Source organism: Melospiza georgiana, chromosome 12 (assembly GCF_028018845.1).
Source record: "Melospiza georgiana isolate bMelGeo1 chromosome 12, bMelGeo1.pri, whole genome shotgun sequence".
Classification (NCBI taxonomy): domain Eukaryota; kingdom Metazoa; phylum Chordata; class Aves; order Passeriformes; family Passerellidae; genus Melospiza; species Melospiza georgiana.
Window position 1 is genome coordinate 16,323,431 of NC_080441.1, and position 20,331 is coordinate 16,343,761.

At 50.1% G+C, this 20,331-nt stretch overlaps 1 protein-coding gene across 2 annotated transcripts in view; it reads left to right on the plus strand.

Annotated features, from left to right (window-relative positions):
* LOC131088382 (gamma-aminobutyric acid receptor subunit beta-4) overlaps positions 1-20,331 on the plus strand; it is an 81,214-nt gene that overhangs the window by 56,499 nt on the left and 4,384 nt on the right. For both annotated transcript variants that reach the window (XM_058032396.1, XM_058032395.1), the window contains exons 5-7: positions 11,321-11,403; positions 15,975-16,112; positions 17,759-17,911. In XM_058032396.1, coding sequence (XP_057888379.1) covers positions 11,321-11,403; positions 15,975-16,112; positions 17,759-17,911 — 374 coding nt within the window. The remainder of the gene's footprint in view (positions 1-11,320; positions 11,404-15,974; positions 16,113-17,758; positions 17,912-20,331) is intronic.

Sequence of the window (20,331 nt, forward strand, 5' to 3'; positions counted from 1 at the left end):
ATTGCACCCAGGCCAAATGAAAGAAAATTACAGATGTTTGTCTGCTATTTCCAGGCCTCAGTAAGAGCTGCCTGTGTTGGTTTAACTTTTGGCTGGTTTTCCTGGAAGCTGCTCCCTTGCCCCTGGAGAAAATGACAATTGCAGAAGTGAAGCTCTGAGCAAGGGCAGCTCCTGCTCCCCAGCTGTACCTCGGGTCAGGGTGGCTTGCTGGAAGCACTGGGGGTACAAGCCAGGTGCCCTGAATGCTTGAAGTTCCTCTAGCTTTGCTCACAGTGGTAGGAAAAGGATTTCTTTAGGGCTGCTTTCTATGCTGACTCCTGGACCTGCAATTTTGCTGAAAACAGGAGTACTAGGTCCAGTTTTTTCCAGGTGTAAATAACAATGATCCTACTCAAAAATACACAGCAGGTGTAAGCAAGCAAGAAAACAGTCCCTGAATATTCACCTGAGCTCCCCTTCTCTCTGTAAATGTGCAGCCAGGCTTGCCCTGCCAACAGGCAGAGAGGGGCAGGTGCACCCAGTGCTCTGAATCCTGCTCTTGTCCTGCATTTTGTGGAGGAATTGATGAAATGGAGTCACCCTGATGGCAGAGGGCCAGGAGAGGCAATACCTGCCTCTTTTCCTTTGTTTGCCAGTTTGCCCCTGAGCAGATCCCACATCTCCTGCTCCTCTCCCTCCCCGCCAGCCGCTTCCCCCTCCTCTGAGCTGATCCTGTAGCAAAGTGACTCAATCATGCTATTTGTGGCACAACAGTCATTTTTTTCCAGCAGGCTCTGATGTCAGAGAGCAGGGAAGGATGACATCCTGGCAGGCCCCTGCCTTCAGCAAGTGTTCCAGGGACCAGCAGGACCAGGCTCAATCCCTGGACCAGACCCCAGGGTCCCAGTGAAGGCACACCCAAGTCATGAGGAGCTCCTGACCACTGTGAGAACAAGAGCAGGCTCCAGATAACTTGTTTGCACGAGTAAATGAAGCCCTGTAACCCATTGTGAGAGCTGGGTGTCAGAAAAGCATATTCTTCTTGGTTTTGGTGGAATTAGCAAATTAAAGGTTGAAGGAATTGCAATCCAGCTCCATCTCAGGGAAGCATTCCATACAAAAGCTTACTCCAAAATTAATTCCCACCAGGCTCACATTAATAGCTGGTTGCCAGGTCTCCAACAAAAGGAATGAATAAACAGCAGCAGTGATGCTGGGATGCAGGACGGGTGTTTCCTACCCCCTTCCCCAAGCAGTTACCAGATGGCACAAACCCCAGAAAGCCAAAGAGAGCCCTGAGCCAGCCCAGAGGGCAGCCCCAGCTCTGCAGGCACGGTGGGATGGGAGGATGCAGGAGGTGTGACCTGGCACTGGGATGGGAGGATGCAGGAGGATGCAGGAGGTGTGACCTGGCACTCACCTGGCCCCTGAGCACCTTGCTGGAGTGAGAAGTGCCTGTGGAGCACAGGAGGGTGTTCACCCACGGTGTGAAACTGGGGAGTGCTAAAATGATGTGAAAATCCTACAAAAGAAAGGGAGGCTTGAAGGTGCTACCCACAAAGACAAAGCTGCTGAGTGGTGGAGAGAGGTGGATAAAACAGTGAGGAAAATCTGAACAGCACTGGCTGAATTTCATATGTTTTTCCACCTAATAGAAAAATACATTAATTTTTTTTGGTCAGAAATTGCATCAGTTCCATCAAGTTTTAAATAAAAAATCAGGGAGAATTTTTTTCATTTAAGAAAACCATGTCAGTGCATGTTGATGTTTCACTTAGGTCAATATTTCCCTCACTCTTACAAGCTGCTTTACAACCACCATTGATGTTTGAGTAACAGAATTACCAAGGCTTCCTCTGGACCTCCAGACATTGTCTGGAGCCCTGCCCCAATATTCAATAAGCTTTACATTATCACACATTCCAGCTCTGCATTGGTCTGGGATTTTTATTTCCTTGCCCAGACCATGCAGCATCCATTTGGTAGTGAAACAAGTCGGCACTTGTCAAGTGCTGATGTCACCAGCATTTTGCTATCTGTTTTCAGAGACCTAAAAATAGCAGCCACTGTAACAATGCTGAAATTCTAGTGTGGTAATTGGGGAATCATATTTGAAACCAGCTTTAAAACACCCTTCAGGGAAATCTTGGAGCCGTTTGGTGTCGTTCTAATTAGAGGATTTTTGGCTAAGCAGGTGATGTGAGGAGGCCAGGCTGCCTCCATGGGCTGGTGGGGAATCTGGGGTGTTGGGAAGCAGGCATTCCTCCCTGGAATCTGGGGTGCTGGGAAGCAGGAATTCCTCCCTGAATCTGGGGTGCTGGGAAGCAGGCATTCCTCCCTGAATCTGGGGTGTTGGGAAGCAGGAATTCCTCCCTGAATCTGGGGTGCTGGGAAGCAGGCATTCCTCCCTGAATCTGGGGTGTTGGGAAGCAGGAATTCCTCCCTGAATCTGGGGTGTTGGGAAGCAGGCATTCCTCCCTGGAATCTGGGGTGCTGGGAAGCAGGCATTCCTCCCTGGAATCTGGGGTGTTGGGAAGCAGGAATTCCTCCCTGGAATCTGGGGTGTTGGGAAGCAGGAATTCCTCCCTGAATCTGGGGTGCTGGGAAGCAGGCATTCCTCCCTGGGATCTGGGGTGTTGGGAAGCAGGAATTCCTCCCTGAATCTGGGGTGTTGGGAAGCAGGCATTCCTCCCTGGAATCTGGGGTGCTGGGAAGCAGGCATTCCTCCCTGGAATCTGGGGTGTTGGGAAGCAGGAATTCCTCCCTGAATCTGGGGTGTTGGGAAGCAGGCATTCCTCCCTGGAATCTGGGGTGTTGGGAAGCAGGCAGGGAGCAGCGTGGACCGTGCCTGGCTGGCGAGGAGCCCAGGCAGTGTAAACTGAGCAACTGGAGAAGTGCAGAGGAATTGGGTGGTGGTGGAGGCTAAATCCTGTGTGGAGGGAAGGAGGGATCTCCTCCTGCGAAGCTGGGGGTGGTGCTGGGGAACGTGTGCATGTGTGAGGTGGGGGTTTTTATTCCTGGCCCTGGTGATGTAACGAGGTGTGCTTGAGGGATGAGTCAGCTCAGGAGCATGCCGAGGTGCCAAGGCAGCACCGTGGGGCTCCGAGCCCAAGGAATGCTCTCCTGGGGAGGCAGAACCCTCTCATCGGTGTAAAAAATCCCTTAAAGCAAGAGAGATAGAATTGCCATGCTTCAAACAACTCAAAATATCTTAAACTGAGAGATGCTGGGTGTATCTGCTTTGGCAGTGCCTCATTTCTGCTCTCTGTGGTGACTTTTCACCATTCAGCTGCTCCTGGGGCCACCACCCCTCTCACTGCTGACCCTTGGTGGGCAAAGCAGCAGCCAGGACATCCCTCTGGCTCATCTGGCACTGTGGAGCAGCACAGGGTGATGTCAGACATCCCACCTGATGGCCCATGGCCCAAGGGATGCTAGGCAGCAGCCAGGACATCCCTCTGGCTCACCTGGCATTGTGGAACAGCACAGGATGATGTCAAACATCCCACGTGCTGGCCCATTCAGCCCTGGGGACACTGTCATATTGTCACAGCCTCCTGTGCCACCCCAGAGCCTGCCCTGCCTGCTCCCCATGGCTGGGGCTCCTCCTGGGGGCTTCTCCAGAGCCCCCATCCCCAACCTGCCCCTTGATCAGGATCCAGCCCTGGCAGTGCTGCATTCCCCAGGTCCCAGCCTGGGGTTATTTAGCTCTCCAACCAGTAGAAAGGTTTCTTCTGCTCCTGTCTCACTTGGAGATGCTGTCTGCAGCCATGTCCTTGTTTTCTCCATGGGTATTTGTTGATTTTCCACAAGAATCTGGCCTGATGGGTTAAGACAGGAGTTTTTAACACAGAGGAGTTTTTTTCTGTGCTGAGACCACTGAGCAATTTTCTTCTCCCATCTCACAGGCCAGCAGGGAAGAAATCTACTATTTTTGCTTCCCTTTCCCTCCCTGAGAGAGTTTTCTCTGGAAATGTGAGAGATGATTCAGGCTCTACCCTGCCTCTGGGAGCTCTGCCTGCTCCCTCTGCAGGTTAGGCAAAGGCAGCAGAAATCTCCCCTGTGGCAGCTAGGGTGCAAAAAGTTGGACTCACATCCATCCATCCATCCATCCATCCATCCATCCATCCATCCATCCATCCATCCATCCATCCATCCATCCTCCATCCCCTTGGAGCTAGTCCTGAAGCCTTGTTCTGCTCCCACCCCCAAGCCTTGCCTTGGGCCAGGTCCTTAGCACAAAGATGTGGAGGTTGAAGAAAAATTCATTAGGTAGGTGAGAGTGTTTAATTAAGAGCTCAGCTCCCCAGCTGAGGTTAAGGATAGAGCCTCTCCTGCATTTCTGTCTCCTAGGGTTGGGACGATGGATTTAACAGGAAACACTTAAAGAAAGCTTAATAATATGAAATTTCTCAATAATCTTAGAAGATGTGGAAGAAATTGGAGCTTACTAAACCAGGACAAAGCAGCAAAGCCAAAGCTGCTCCTCCATCCTTGACATCCTTGCATCTTTGCAAGAACAAAGGCTAGCACCCTCCTGGCTGGAATTGCTGCCTGTGCTGCATCTCCTATGAGTCTGAGTTGTTTATTAGCAGAAACAGAGGTCAGGCAGTATCCACTGTCTCCTGAGGCAGCACCTCTTCATCTTCCTGCATGTCCTGCCCAGCCACCACTCTTAAGCCTGTTCCTGGGCTTTGCCTGTTCTTTGCCACCTCCCATAGGTTTGTTTTGCTGTTTTATTAATGCAACTTGTGCCAGCCTGATGCTCTTGAAGGGAGATACCTCTGTTAAGTGCAAGTCACTGATATCTGAAACTCAAGTGTAGGAAAAGAACATTTTTAAAGGTGTTCCACCAGTCTCTTGTCTCCCAGTTCAGCTGGAAGCTGGCCAAATGCATGGAGCATTTGGGATGGAATAAAGGGGCAGAAAAACAAAACCTTGCAGTTTTGTACTCTGCCAGGGTGGAATAATGGTTGGTTAAGAGGAGTGGTACCCTAAGCATGGTTTAGAAAAGCTTCCTTTTCCTCTCCCATCTGAGTGCAGTGCACACTGTTATTTATCAAAGGATGCCTATGCAAGCACAGATGCTTTTGGAAACAGAGTGACCTTAGCAGGACTGTGCCAAGGCTTGTGGAGTCAGTTTTAGGCAAACGGACACGAGGGGAAAATATTCCATATCCTTGCCTTGCTCTTGGTTCAATCATGACCTCCAGGAGTTTGCAAAGATCAGGCTGTGTTAAAAGAATGGCAAAATTCACCACGGGTTTATAAATCCCTCCAGGCCCTTGGAAGTTTGTGCTTACTGCCAGGCAGAAGGTGACATTTGCCAGCATGTTTTTTATGACTGACTTTGAGAATGTACAGAATAAGAACTCGGTTTTGGTTTTATTCCCATGTTTAGCAAAACAGTAATTTTGCCTCTCTTTCTACTCTTAGTCACCAGAATTCCCGTAGGAGTCTAACTTGCCCCATGGGGCGAGCCTGAATAAGTCCTGCAGAATCTGAGCTTCCATCCCTTCTCCTCATTGCTGCAAACTGCTGGGAGCTTTGGGAGCCTGCATCCCCAGGGGATGGGAGCATCTTTAGCTTCTCAGGAGATCTGGAATCCAGAAAGTTGTAACCAGAAACTTAAATGTTTGTCTTTGGCTGTGAGGGTGTTTGTGTTAGTCCCTGCATCATGGCACTTCATCTATAGCAGGGAAATAGGGTGAGGTGTTTGCTGGCTGTGTCTCTCCTGGAATTAGAAAGGCAGTGGTGGGGGCATTTGTGTTGTTCCCTTCCTGTTCTCAGCCATACTGAGTTTTAGTCAGTGTCCTTTCCAAGCCAAAGGTGTCAGGGAGTATTCCTGGACACTGAACATCAGTGTCCTCCACAGTCAGTTTGTTTCCTGGCTTTGCTCTGTCTCCAAAACAGTCCCATGGGCATCTCCAGTCAGAGCCCAGCAGGCTGGTGACCATTCCCAACAGGCTTTCTGCAGCCAGACCCTTTTCTGTGGGGTAGAAATTGAAGAGTAGACCAAGACTGTTCCATGCCAGTTGACACTGCCCTCAGAAACCAATGCCAGGCATTTTTAATTTGCTGGGATAGACACAGTCACGATGCAGAAGTTTATTTTGTGACGATGAGCTTTAAGGGAAAAGCCCCCCACTCACTTTAGCAATGCCTCAAAGGTAATGGTCTTCTGTCTTCCACTCAATCCTCCTTAGAAAGCCTGGGCTGGCTGCTTCTGCAATCAGGCCACATTTTTGGGAAGTAATCCTTTACCCCTCACACTTGTGGCTGGTGAGCTCAGTTGTCCCAACATGCTGGAGATGATGCTGGGATTAATGGGTAGCCAAGGGCTCTCAGAGCCTGCAGCAGAGGGAGATGTGGCTGGGGCAGGAGCTGAATGTGCAGCTCTCCTGAAGGTGCCCAGCACCAGGGTAAGGAGGAGATGGAAAGGAGACCCTGGACTGATCAGGGTTTAATGGCAGCTTCTACGCTGCTCTATGCCCGTGCACTTATATAATCATTCTAAATAAGACAGAAGAAGCCATTAATAAGTAAACAGTGATGAGGAGGATCAGAGGGGGAATGAAATGGCTGGTGGTGTTCATGTCAGAGAACTGAAATATTTGTGGAGAACTGATGGTTTGCAGCAACCTGAGTGCTCCCTTTTGAGCTGCAGCTGTGCTGGGGCCATGCTCTGCTGCTGCCAGGCTCGGTGCAGAGCAGCAGGTGAGGCTGCACCACCCTCCCCATGCCAGCATCTGCTTTGGCCATCCCAGCTTCAAGAGGGCAGAGCTTTTCTCATTGTAACAATCAGACATTCAGACCTAGCCCTGTGTGACTTAGAGCTCTATGGATGTTTTTCTAGAGGTGGTCTCTACCTCTCCTGGGAGCAAGGGTGCCCTCCAGGGTGAGGTATCCTGCTTGATCCACTCACAATACAGGCAGAGAAGCGCATCTCCATCAGCCTGCCCGAGCTGCCCAACATCTCATCCATGTCCCTTTTCTCCTTTTTCTCTTTTTATTTTTCTGTGAGCTGCACGGTGCTTTCTCCACAGCAGTGTCCCCCCAGATGACCCGTGTTTGCCTGCCAGCTGTGCACTGGAGTAGCAGGGCACTCAGGCTTTGGCTACTTGGATGGCACAACCGCCTACAGACCTCAGGAGACACAATTAGAACCAAGGGCATGGATGTCTTTTTTTTGTGAGGAAGGAGCTGTAAATGTTGTGAGGGTCTGGCCCCAAGGCCTGTGGGGTGGGCAGGGGCTGGGGGAGGCCGGGGGAGCTGCAGGGTGCTATGGTGGTGGCCAGGCTCATTGTGGAAGGCGCTGGACGCTTCGCTGAGCGCGCGGCGCGGGAGAGCCGCTCCCTCCACGGGCAGTGTCTCCATGAATCGCCGTCAAAGCAGATGAAATTTCACACCACACAAATTTCTGAATTTAAAAGGGGAGGGAGGTGGGTAGAGAAGCAGGAGAGGAGGAGGGGGAGGGAGAAGATGCGGGCTGGCCGGGCGCCAGCGCCTCATGCTAGCGCCACGGGGAAGGTGGCATCCTTCCCTGGCGTTCCCTCTGGTCCCCGCGCTCCCTGCTCCCTTTCACTGTGCTCACGTCTTCTGGAGGCAGTGTGCTCTGTCTAGAGCTGTTTACAGGATGATGGTTTGTTCCCTGTCTCTTCATCTCCCTGCTCACTGAGTGAGTATCCTCCCCTCTGCTTTCCCTCTTTTAACCTTTCATTCTCCTCCAGCTCTTCCTCTCCACGCTGCTTTACCCCATGTGTCCCCTGATCCTCCTCCTCCCTTCCCTTACCCTCTCCTCTGTCCTGTGCTCTGTGCTCTCTGCTCTCCTCTTTGTCATCTCCACTCCTGCCTTCCCTAGCTGTGCTCATGCCATCATCTCTCCTCATTTTTCCACCTCTTACTTTCCTTCCACCCTGATTTTCTTTTAAGCCTGTTGAGACAGGAGTTCCTGAGGGTCACCCCCCTCATCCATCCCCTATCCTGTCCTCCCCATGCAGTCTCCCACGTGCCAAGCAAACCCATCTCTTCACACAACAGCTCAGAGTCTATCAAGGTAGTACATTTATACCCATGAAAGAATGAGGCAAAGGTTGGTCCTGTGGCCTTCTGCACCAGAGGAGGCACATGCTGTGACCTCAAAATGTCACTGGGGTGGCTGAGATTTGCTCATGCTCCCCTTTGACTGCAAGAGGTGTGTGAAGCCTCTTATCCCTCCATGAGTCCCACCTGTCCCACACAGCCACCAAAGCAGCTGGAGAAAGCTCTCCTTGGCCCCTCTAGGAGCAGGTGAAAATTAACTCTTCAAGCAGGGTCTATCAAAGGGAAGTTGGTGTCCAGGATGCTTCATAAGATCTGAAGTCTAAAGAATCAAACATCTCCATCCTCTCTGGGATACACATCTTGCTTTACCCCAAGCTGGGTTGGTTTATCAGGGTTTAGGAAGCCCAGAGGCAGGACCTGAGCTGGATCTGGTGCCCCAGACCAGCTGTCTCTTGAATCTTGTTCCACCTAGGCCCCCACACCTGCTGGTTCTGCAGTGCTGGTGTCCCCAGGCTGGGCAGTCACTGCAGGTGGAATTCTCTGGACAAGCAGGTGGCTACAGCCTGGCACAGCTGGGGATGGCTGTACCACCTCTGCTCAAAAACCACAGCAAAGCCTGACATGGTTCCCATTTTACCTGCCCAAGCAGCTTTACATGGGCAGATCACCTGGAGTTTGGGATCTGCATCTAACTGGGGTATCTCTGGAGGATGCTGAGCCACACAGTGTGGGTACAGCTGCCCTTTAATTGCAAAGAAAGAAATTATCTGGCTTTTTGAGGACAAATGTCCTCTTAATCTTGTTTTTCTCCTTTCTGTCCTACCTGTCCCTTCCTTTTGAATCAACAGGGCTAAATTCTGCCCTGATGTAAATCTCTGCTGATACAAATTGGTGTGATCTTGCAGAAATCATTGGCGTGTCTGTGGATTTATGCCAGCTGCCAGCGTGAGCAGGGTTTGGTGCATGGAGTGTGGCAGCCATATCTCACTGTGTCACGCTCTGCATTTCCAACCAGCACTGCAGGTGATCAGCAAATCCTGGCGAGAGGGTCCCTGTGTGAGCAGAGCAGCCTGCATGTCCTTCCTGCAGCCAAGCCAGCCAGCCAGGCTGCGATTTTGGGATGGACACTATGCAAAGGTTTTTTAGCCCACGGGGGCTCCACAAATGGGGTGGAAAATTTTCATTTAATACATTTTTTTTGCATCTCACACTTTAGGGAAAACGGGGAAGCGCGTTTGTGACCACGATTTCCCAGGGGTGCAGCATAATCCAGGGAGTGGATGCTGTGTGCAGCACTGGGGGATGACTCATCCCACTCCTTGCTCCCTGCGCCGGCCACCGTGGACTCTGCGCCTCCCACCTTGGCCTTTCCTGCCAAGGTTGAGCTCCCCTTTTTGCTTCCCCCAGCACCCCAATGCCCAGTTAGCCCAGCACAGCAGCAGGATTAGGGTGGGACAGGCTTTGTGTTCCCAGCTGCCCTGCTGAAGCTGCCCAGCTGGGAGGATGCGAAAGCAATCCACGCAAGGGCAAGGCTGCGGTGGTAATTTTTTAAGTGGTTCCTGTCCTTCTCCCCCCTCAGAGGTTTCTCCTCCACCCCAAATCCATCACAGATGAAAGGGTTAAGAGCTCGCCTGGGCCCCCTGCTCGGAGAGAGGGCAGTTGCAGTGTTGTATCTAGACCCAGTGAGGATATATATAAATTCCCTTCGTCTCTTCGGATCTATTTATAGCACGGCAGGCAGTGGCAAAGGCTCTCCTCAAGGCTTCATCTCCTACAAACAGACTTCACAGACAGCAGAGAAGATAAATTTAGCACACGAGATTTCTTAAAGAGCCAGCAGCTCTGCGGGGCTGCCAGCCTGCCCTGCCACAGCCCCTGCCCCGATACCCCCACTGGGGCAGCCCTCTCCCACCTTCTGTCCTCCCACATTCTTCCCCCCTCCTTCCCATTTCCAATTTTATGCCCAGCTTCTCCCATATTCTCCCCCTTTCTGGTCTCTTTTTCTACCATTGATGTTTTTTGCTTTCGCTTTTTTTTTTTTTTTTCCCATCTCTTTCACTGGTTCACCATCTCATCCTCCCTGGTTTCTTGTTTTTTTCTTTTTTCCCCTCTCTTTTCTCTCTCCCAGGCCACAGGGCTCAGAAGATAAAGCTTTCTAGTTAACAGTTCACTGGTTATGCCTACATAGTAAAAAATGTGTAGCTTGATTAATGCCTTCCAGATGGTTAATTGAAAAAATAGGGGGAGAATGCAGCAATCTCTCCCCCCTTCTCCAGCACTCTGCACACATCCATTGCACGGGGAGAAGACTGCATCAAAGGGTGAGGGGAGCAATAGATCTGAGAAACAGGGGCAGCCTGTAAACTCCAGGGCGCTGTTGCCATGCTGGGGAGTTAACTCTGTCCCTGCCTCTCATGCCCTCATCTGTGCCAGCCCCAAACCCCCCATCCCAGAGATGTACAATATATTGTACAAAAATATTCCATCCTGTACAACACACACACACACACACACACACCCTCCTGGCATCCTCAGCTGAACCTCCCTGCTCTGTGTCCTCCCCATGCTCCATCACCCCAGAGCAGCAGCCACCCTCATCCTCTCCCCATATTTATTTTGGGGGGGGATGCACACAAACCCACACACATCCCCCAAGTGTCTTTGATGACCACACCATGATTTGTGCACAGGTAGTGGGGCTGTGGAGCAGGGGTCTCTGCCAGAGCTCTCTTTGGGTTTGGCAGTGCCAAAGTGGGCACAATGGGGATGGGGTCTGTGATAAGGGGGTTTGGGGCAGCTCATGAGGGAAGGGGGGTGATGATGTGGTCAGCAATAGGTCAGTGCTGGGTGATGGAGCCAATGCATCCCCAGCCCCACACACACACACGTGCCTGCTCTCTCCCTGTTCCACGCTGGCAGCCTCTCCTGTCCTCTCCTCTCCCCCGCGCCGGGGCTGTGCCTCCTCCCGGGTTCTTTGTCTCTCTCCAGGGAGAGGCAGAGCGGGCACACGGGTCCCTCCCCAGCCCGTTGATAGAGATGCTGCCTTGCTGACGTGAGTCACGGAGGGTTTGTGCCGTGCCACTGGGGGTGAGCAGCGCCAGCCCCCCGCCCTGCACACCTCCCACCCCGGATCTCCCTGGTTTCCAGGGAAACAGCGGCCCCAAATGCTGCCTGACTTTCACTTCTGCCTTTCATTTCTCCTTTCATTCCTTTTTCTTTTTGCTAAGAAAAAAAAGCAGACACAACAAATTTATTTGGTTTTAATTTTATGGTATTTTTGTCCCTCTTTCCCTTTCAGGATCACCACCACGGCCGCCTGCATGATGGACCTGCGGAGGTACCCGCTGGACCAGCAGAACTGCACGCTGGAGATTGAGAGCTGTGCGTATGCCTCGGGCACATCCCCTGCCACACGGTGCCACCTGATGCCACCCGCTCCTGGGGATGCCCCCAGGGCTGCCACAGCGCCGGGCTCCTCACCCATGGGGGAAATTCCCGGGAAAACAGAGCTCTAGCAGCAGGCTGGGCGTTAAAACCAGTCCAGGAGGGTGGGGAAGCATCCCTTAGCCTTAAGGAAGCTGTCCTTGCTCATGGCTGGCTCCATTCTGTGTGGGAGGTGGCACCCAAGCCCTCATCCCTGCCTGGATGTTCCCTGGATGCCCATGGAAATCCTCTTCCAGCTGTGCTGGCAGAGCAGGTCCAGCTCTCCCTGATAAAAATGCACGGCAGGTTCCATCCAGGGCTGTCCAGAGCAGCAGAAATCCCTGTGCAGCCTCAGGGGGATTGTCTGGGAGCTGCTCCTTCCATCAGGGAGGGATCTGGGAGCTGCTCCTTCCACCAGGGAATGATCTGGGAGCTGCTCCTTCCACCAGGGAATGATCTGGGAGCTGCTCCTTCCACCAGGGAATGATCTGGGAGCTGCTCCTTCCACCAGGGAATGATCTGGGAGCTGCTCCTTCCATCAGGGAATGATCTGGGAGCTGCTCCTTCCACCAGGGAATGATCTGGGAGCTGCTCCTTCCATCAGGGAGGGATCTGGGAGCTGCTCCTTCCATCAAGGAATGATCTGGGAGCTGCTCCTTCCATCAGGGAGGGATCTGGGAGCTGCTCCTTCCACCAGGGAATGATCTGGGAGCTGCTCCTTCCACCAGGGAGGGATCTGGGAGCTGCTCCTTCCACCAGGGAGGGATCTGGGAGCTGCTCCTTCCATCAAGGAATGATCTGGGAGCTGCTCCTTCCACCAGGGAGGGATCTGGGAGCTGCTCCTTCCACCAGGGAATGATCTGGGAGCTGCTCCTTCCATCAGGGAGGGATCTGGGAGCTGCTCCTTCCACCAGGGAATGATCTGGGAGCTGCTCCTTCCATCAGGGAGGGATCTGGGAGCTGCTCCTTCCATCAGGGAATGATCTGGGAGCTGCTCCTTCCACCAGGGAATGATCTGGGAGCTGCTCCTTCCACCAGGGAATGATCTGGGAGCTGCTCCTTCCATCAGGGAATGATCTGGGAGCTGCTCCTTCCACCAGGGAATGATCTGGGAGCTGCTCCTTCCATCAAGGAATGATCTGGGAGCTGCTCCTTCCATCAGGGAGGGATCTGGGAGCTGCTCCTTCCACCAGGGAGCTCCCACAGCACCTTGGCTGGGAGCTGCCCTCCCCATCCCACCCATGCAGGGTCAGGGGATGGAAGTGAGGTCCTGCTGCATGCACCAGTGCCAGAATGTAATTTTTGTCATTTCTGCCACTCCTCAGCAGTTTGGGAGCAGTTTACAGTAGAACCAAGCAAACAGAAGGCAGGGAATTACCCACAGTTCCCCGTGTTGTGATTTTGTTCTTAATGGGTCATGTCAAGCCAATTTGTTCATCAAAGCTACATTTCCTCACAGTATTCCTGAGACCCAGGCCGAGATGAGGAGATTCAATTGTTTCCTCCCTCAGAGCTTTTGTGCTTTACACATTTGCACATTCTCAATCTGCAGGGCTTCATTTTCTTTGCTTCCACTTCACTCTGGAACATCAATCAGGACTGGATTATAAAACCCATGTATTTTGAAAAACAAAACTGACCCAAACCTCAGAGAAAAAGCTCTTTTCTGATGCAGGGGTGCTGGGTGTGGGAAGCAGCTGGGGGCTCTTACCTGTAGGAGATAAGCACTGCCTGTTGATCCCATCCCTCCACCCCAAAAATAACCCTCACCACGTACACCCTGCCTATCTGTGTGCCAGGATCCAACAAAAACCTGATGAGGCAGGCTGCAAACAGACTGCTAATCTGACATTTTAAGACGTCACATCAATACTTTTCGATATTTCAGATGGAAATGACTTGTCTTTGTGAAAGTTCGTTTACTTTTTAGAAGTAAAATGGAAATTTGGTTTTCTCTTTAAAGCTAGAAATCAAAGTGAAGCATTTATTTTTAGACCAAGCAACCTTTCCCTTTAGAAACACTTTTTAAAAATGGCTTCATGAAAAACACGCTCGATTTCATATTGCATAATGCCATAATAAAAAAAAAAATTAAAATACAGAAATTGGTACCCAACACCAGCAGGTCATAGAATAAATGGAATAGAGCTAGTTAACTGTGAGATCTCCTAAAATTAGTTACTGCAATTTGACATTTTCATTGCTGATCAGGAAGTAAATTTGAAGTCAGTGCTGTTAAATTTGTGGATGATGAAGATAGCGGCGTGCGGGGCTTCGCTGGCTGCGCATTCGAATCCTCCCCAATGGGAATCCATCCGGAAGGAGCTCAGTTCAGTGAGCCCTGGGCTGTGAGCAGGGCTGCAGGGCCATGCCCAGGGTCTGCAGCCACATGGGGAGCTCAGGGAGGCTCCGTGGCTCTGGCAGGAAAGGCTGGAGCAAGCCCTGTTATATAAACCAGGGGAGCCGTGAGTCAGAGCTCGGCATTGATTGGCCTCTGAACGTGTCACTGAGAGGGGGAAACGGGCTCTGGCTGGGTTTGGGTGCCAAAATTTAGGGAGGAAGCTGAGAAATCAGAAGGGGTTGAGGGAAGATGCTGAAAAGTGGTTCAAGGGCTGGAGCAGATGTTGTGCAGTGAGTGAGAAACCTCAACAGCTCAGTGTGGTTTGTTTGCTGCTAAGGAGGTGCAGAGTTGAATTGTTCCCAGGCTGGGCTCACCTCTGCAGAGGGGGAATGCTGGGGGGAAAGGGCTTGGGAACCTCCTGGAGAAACTGGGAACAAGCACAGGAGCCTGAGGGTCTGAGCCAGATGAATTCCCATATGAAATCACACACAGTGTTCCTGAGCTGGGAGGGTGTTGGAGCTGCTGGAATCAGCAGGACTGGGGGGGACCTGGGTGTTTCCTGTTGGTTCCAGCCCTGGGGCTGAGTGATGCAAACACACTCCTGTGCACAGGGCTGGTGTGTGAGGAGGATAACCAAGGGTCCTGAAACCCTGGGGGCTCCAAGGTGTGAGGGTTTACAACTCTGGGAGCAGGAACATGCCAGCTGGGGGAGGAGGAGGAGCCCTAGCTTAGCTGATTTCCATCAGAAGCAGATGTGGCATGGCATTTGGAAGATTGGGTTTGTATTTTGGCACCCATGAGTGAGAGTGCAGGATGTGAGCTTGGAGACTGCACAGTCATCAAATAATTCTGTTTGGGAGGGCACTTCAGGGTGTCCCTAGTCAAGCCTGCAGCTCAAAGCAGGGCCAGCTGTGAGATCAGAGCAGACTGCTGAGCCCTTTGTCCACTCAGCAGCTTCAGGATGACTCTGTCCTCAAAGGCTTGCCTCTGATCTGGGGTAACCCTTAGACCCCAAAGAAGAATTTCTCCTTGGTGCTGCATTCAGCAGCTCCTCACTGCCCTGGTGCCAGGTGCTGGCTGTGGTGGCACTCTGCTGAGTGGCTGTGAGCCTGGCATGGCCTGTGTGCCAGGCTGGGTGGCAGAGCAGGCTGCTGTGCTGCGGTGCAGGTGCGAACACAAGCTGTCTGTGGGCAGCTCACGCTCTGAAGGCAGCCTTGCCCTGAGCTGCACCAAAGCCTGGCCATTTCTTACTGCTCCCAGGAAGCTTCACTGAGAATCTGAGGCCACCCTCGTGCAGCTACAGCCAAAGGGTAGCAAGTGATTTTCAAATTGTGATGAATCCTTGCCCCAAGGACAGGGCAGGGCCGTGGACCTGGCACTGCCGGGTGAAGGGTTTCATGGTTTCATGCCCTGGGCCTCATTCCCCTCGAGTCCAGAGCACTTGGGGGCCACATTTCCAGCCCAGGCAGCTCTGTCTGCCACGTATATTTTGGGGTTAAAGCAAGAAGCTTGGCTGAGTTAGCAAACCCATGACCCTGAAATGTAAGGGATGAATATTTGAGGCTGGCTCTCCTTTCTCTCTTCTCTCATTACTGCTCTTCTCAGCCAGCACTTGGTAAAACAGCCCCCAGCCTCAGAGACTGTTCACTTCTTGGATCTGAATTTTCACTGAAAGGACTTAGAAAAGGGAGGTGCTCTGATCTTCAAACTTCTTTTCAACTGCTGCTGTAGATCTTCTCCTCTCTGGGAATTTTTAATACTGAGCTGCCCTGTTTCCCCAGTCCCACCAGGCTATACTGTGTGGTCTCCCCCTCCTGGTAAAAGGAGGCAGTTTTTGAAAAGCAAAATGCTCTTTTGGTGCATTTGACAGAGGCTCCTGGTGCACGAGTCCCCCCTGTCATGTCAGCCATGGAGATCACATTGTGCAAGTGCAGGCTGGATGGGCCACACCTCACATTTGCTCTGAATTCTAGCCAGAAATTGAAGTTTTCTGGCCAATTTTTCCTCTTCTCCTGGGGACTGTATTGCCAAGCTCAGCTGAAGAAGGAAAGCACATCAGCAGGGAGAGGCTAGGCTTGGTATGGGCTTTCTTTTGGATCCTTTTCCAGATCACCTTATTACAAATGGAGGTGTCCGCTGGTGCAGCCTGTCAGCTCAGCTCTCCCTGTGTGCTCCTTCCTCCCTGCAGATGGTTACACCGTGGATGACATTGTCTTCTTCTGGCAAGGGAACGACTCTGCTGTCACAGGGATGGAGGTGCTGGAGCTGCCCCAATTCACCATCATTGAGCAGAGGCTGGTCAGCAGGGAAGTGGTCTTCACCACTGGTGAGTCTCTGGGGAAGGGATGCATGGAATGGGCAAACCTGCTGCTGATCCACTGGGCTGAATCCCTCTGGATGCTGGGGCACTAACTTAGGATCTTCACCTTGGGGTTCCTCTAAAAAAAAGGGTCTTCTGCACCCACCAGCTTTGCTTTTTTTTTCTCTTTCTTTCTTTCTTTCTTTTTCTTTCTTTCTTTCTTTCTTTCTTTCTTTCTTTCTTTCTTTCTTTCTTTCTTTCTTTCTTTCTTTCTTTCTTTCTTTCTTTCTTTCTTTCTTTCTTTCTTTCTTTCTTTCTTTCTTTCTTTCTTTCTTTCTTTCTTTCTTTCTTTCTTTCTTTCTTTCTTTCTTTCTTTCTTTCTTTCTTTCTTTCTTTCTTTCTTTTCTTTTTCTTTTTTTTTTTTTTTGTCTGCTTCTCTTCAAAGACTTTCTGGATCATTTTCCCCACTGCAATTTTTCCCGTTTCTTAGTCAAAATAATGACTGAGCTCAGAACCTCTTCAGAAGGTTCTCAGCCTTCATCTGATTTTTTATGTGGTTTACATCTGGGTCTCCAAGCTAATGTAGGTGCAAAAGTAAGGAGAAAATAAGTCCATTGAGGAGCAAGTGGGCTATGAAATGATGCAAACCCATCTGTACATGGCAATAAAAAGGTTTGGAGAGAATACCTGGGACAATTCAGATGCTGCCAGCTGGAAAGTTGGAGGGGGTTGGATTTTTGGCTGGTCTGAGGTGGAGTTCACTGCCAAAACAGCACAGCACACACCTGTCAAAAAAAGACTGGTGAAATATTGTGTTCAAGCCATACAGGCGGCACATGGTGGTGAGAGAACAATACCTCCTTTTTTCTAGTCTACATCCTTGATGGTTTAAAACTGCTGTTTTCTTGTTACTTTAGCTGCCAGCCAGGATTATACCCATATTTCAGGCTCCTGTGTTGCCTGAGGGACAGAGGTGGGCAGGAGAAATTACCTGGACTTTGTCTCACAGCAATGAAAGAGGCACTGCTTTGTCCCTGTCAAAATTAGCCTGCTGCAGTGGAAGGACTGTAAAGAGTACTTATTGTCCTCACTATCCTCATTAGGTTTGCTAAAAGATTAGGAGGAAGTTGCAACAACTTGAAAATAATAAAAAAGAGACCTTCAGATTAACTAACAGTACTCTATTTGCATATGAATTTGCCCAGTCTGACCATAACCCATTTTTAGAACAGCTTGGGAAAAATATGATTCAGATCTTCATTGCTGTTTGGAGGCAGAGCTGGCACATGAAACATTGGAAAATCATCTTGTGGCACCCAAATACAGGGTTAAAGTCTCCTGTGTAAGCCTCCATCATACTGGATGGCACCATAACAGCAATTCCAGCACTGAACAGCCATTCTCCCATGATGGCTGATATAATATAATAATGTCACTTAGGTAGAATTTCCTTTCTTCTTAATACTCCGGGGCAACTGAGCAGATTCTGAAGGGACTCCTTGCCAAAGCTGACCAGTCGGCAAAACCAGCTGCAGAAACCAGGAGATTTCTCGTTATTCCTGCCTCTTGAGAACTTTTTCCAAATAGAACTTCAATTCCTAACCAAAGCTCTTTGCACAAATCCAGCCTTGCCCTCTCTCACCCCACATCCTCCTTTGATGTCTCACTGGCAGGTTCGTATCTGCGCTTATCCCTGAGTTTCAGGATTAAGAGGAACATTGGTTACTTCATCCTGCAGACCTACATGCCATCCATCCTCATCACCATCCTGTCCTGGGTCTCCTTCTGGATCAACTATGATGCTTCTGCTGCACGAGTGGCACTGGGTATGGACCTTTGTGTTGTATTTTGGAGGTGTTTTCTTGAGGGAGATCAGCTGTAACAAAGAAAATCCCTTTTCTTTATGAAGTAGCAATTAGGCAAGTCTGTTAGAGTTGTCATCCCAAATGGACATAATATTTTTTTCTGAGAAAAACTTTAAATTTTCAGTGAGAAGAGTTACTTGTTTTGGTTTTGTTTGTTAGTACTTCCCATACTGGAGTCTGTTTTATTTGAATCAGTAAAAGTCCTACCAAAAATGTCCTGGGTGTGAATTTAAACTCTCTAAACAAAAATGCAGATGGTCATTGATTCTCAGGAATGTGGGACCCTGACATGCCCTGAGTTCCTTCACTCTGGTTCGCACTGGTTTTCTTAAGAAGAGAAATCTGGGCACCTCTTTGCCAACAGGTGTGGCAGGAGTGGCCAGTTCCATGATTAATGACGCTGGATGGCCAAAAAGTTGTATGGGAATGGTTAAAAGAGGAAAGAAATAAAGGAAGGGGCATTACACGTTTTTCTGATAGCTCACACCCCATACAGACACTCTCTGCAGGAAAAGACCTTCAAGGCCAAGGCAAATGTGGGACAGCAGTTAAAGTCCAAGCTCTTCTTTGGCACATGCTCCCCTAAATAGGAATGTTTTCCTATAAGAGGGGGGAAAATGAGGTCTTTTAAGCAACAGAAGGGAAGTGGGGGTGGATGGCAGATGAGGGTTTGTAAGGAGGAACAGAAGAAAGGGGGGATGGCTGGTATACGAGAATGGGGCTGTGCAACATGAGGGGAAGTTCCAGGGCAATAGGAGAGGTAAGGAGGAGCAGGGCTGGATCTGTGAGTGGGACAAGGCTTAGAGAGGCAGCTCAGGGACAGGCTGGGTCTTACAGCAAAGCTTGGAGGCTTCAAGCATCTCTAGGAGAATGAGTTTGAGAAAACTCAGAGGAGAGGGGTGGGTTGTACAAAGGTACAAAGAGGTGATTTGGCTTTGGCTCAGAGAGGCTGGAGCAGGGAGACAGGGAGGGAAGATGAACTTGGTAAACTAAAAGGGTAAGTTGCATTGACAGGAGTGCAATCAGAGAGAGAAGAAAAAGAGACCATGGCAGATATTGTGGAAGCAGAAGCAAGAGGGTGGAGGTGAGATGCACAGCTGTTGAGTTTCTGCTGACATCTGGACTCAAAGGAGAAGACAGAAAAAGAACATTGTAGATCAGAACTGCAACAGCTCTCCCTAAACTATTCCTGACAGTTCTCGACCTAACTTATCCATAAAAAGCTCCAAAAAAAGAAACTCCCCTGCCTCCTCTGGTCACTTTATCTCCAGATTTACCTGCTTGCACAGTCAAAGAGCTCCTCTTTGCCCTAAGTCTCCATTGCAATTTGTCCACTTCTTAATGGAGACATGGAGAACATTCTATCCTCCCTTTCCTTGCCTCAGATTTCTGTATATTTAGACTACTGCCTAAATATAGACCATATTGTGTGCGTATATAAATATATCTCCCTTCTGTTTACCCAGCTGAAGGCTAATAGTTCTTTCAGTCTTTTATCAGGAATGACACCAAAGCAGAGTGAGGGTGAAGGGGAAATAGGACAAGCAGAGGTCCAGGGTGCACAGAGAGCCATCACTGTAGAGGTGGGACTGAAACCACAGGAGCAAATTAAGGTCATGGAGAGTATTAGAGCTGCCAACAGAGAGATGAGGAGGAAAAAAGGAGAAAAGAAGATCAGCGAGGTAGTAAGAACAGCTAGAGAAGCAGAGGAAGACTAGGTTGAAGGGGAAGAGTTACCAGCCCCAAAAGAAATGTGAAGGTTTGTTGCTATGTTTTTGGACCTGTCAAAGAGGCAGGTCTGAGGCCACTCTGACAGTCCAGAGAAGGGAAGAGCCTGAGAAGAAGCTGAAGAAGAGGACTGAAGCTGTGAGAGTAATCATAGTGAATCAGGCTTTTGGAATTGAGTAGATGGGGACAAAAGTGTTCACAAAATGCTTATTTAAGATGCAAGAAATGTGAGGAGGCCTAAAAAGGAGAGTGTGAGAACCATGGGAGGAATGTGTCCAAGTGATAATTGATGTAATGAATGGTAAAGCTGGTGAGAGGAAGGTGGGAACTCATGGGGTCAAGGACAGAAGCCTACGAGGCAGGCAATAAAAAGAGAATGCCATGAAGAGGAAATCTCTCCACTCTTTCTCCAATTCATGGCATTGGGAACACACAGCAGTTTATAAACTCACGATGCCAAGGATGCTGAGACATTCAGTAGCACACAGTAAAGCCTGATGAGTTCATAAAGGAGAAAAAAAGGAGAAGAGGGTAAAAAAGAGCAAAACTGAATGTTTCCTACCACACTGAGAGAAAGAGGGAAGATCAGGGGGACTTAAAGAAACAGAGATGCTGATCCCCATCATGCTGATGATGCTCAGCTTTGACACTTT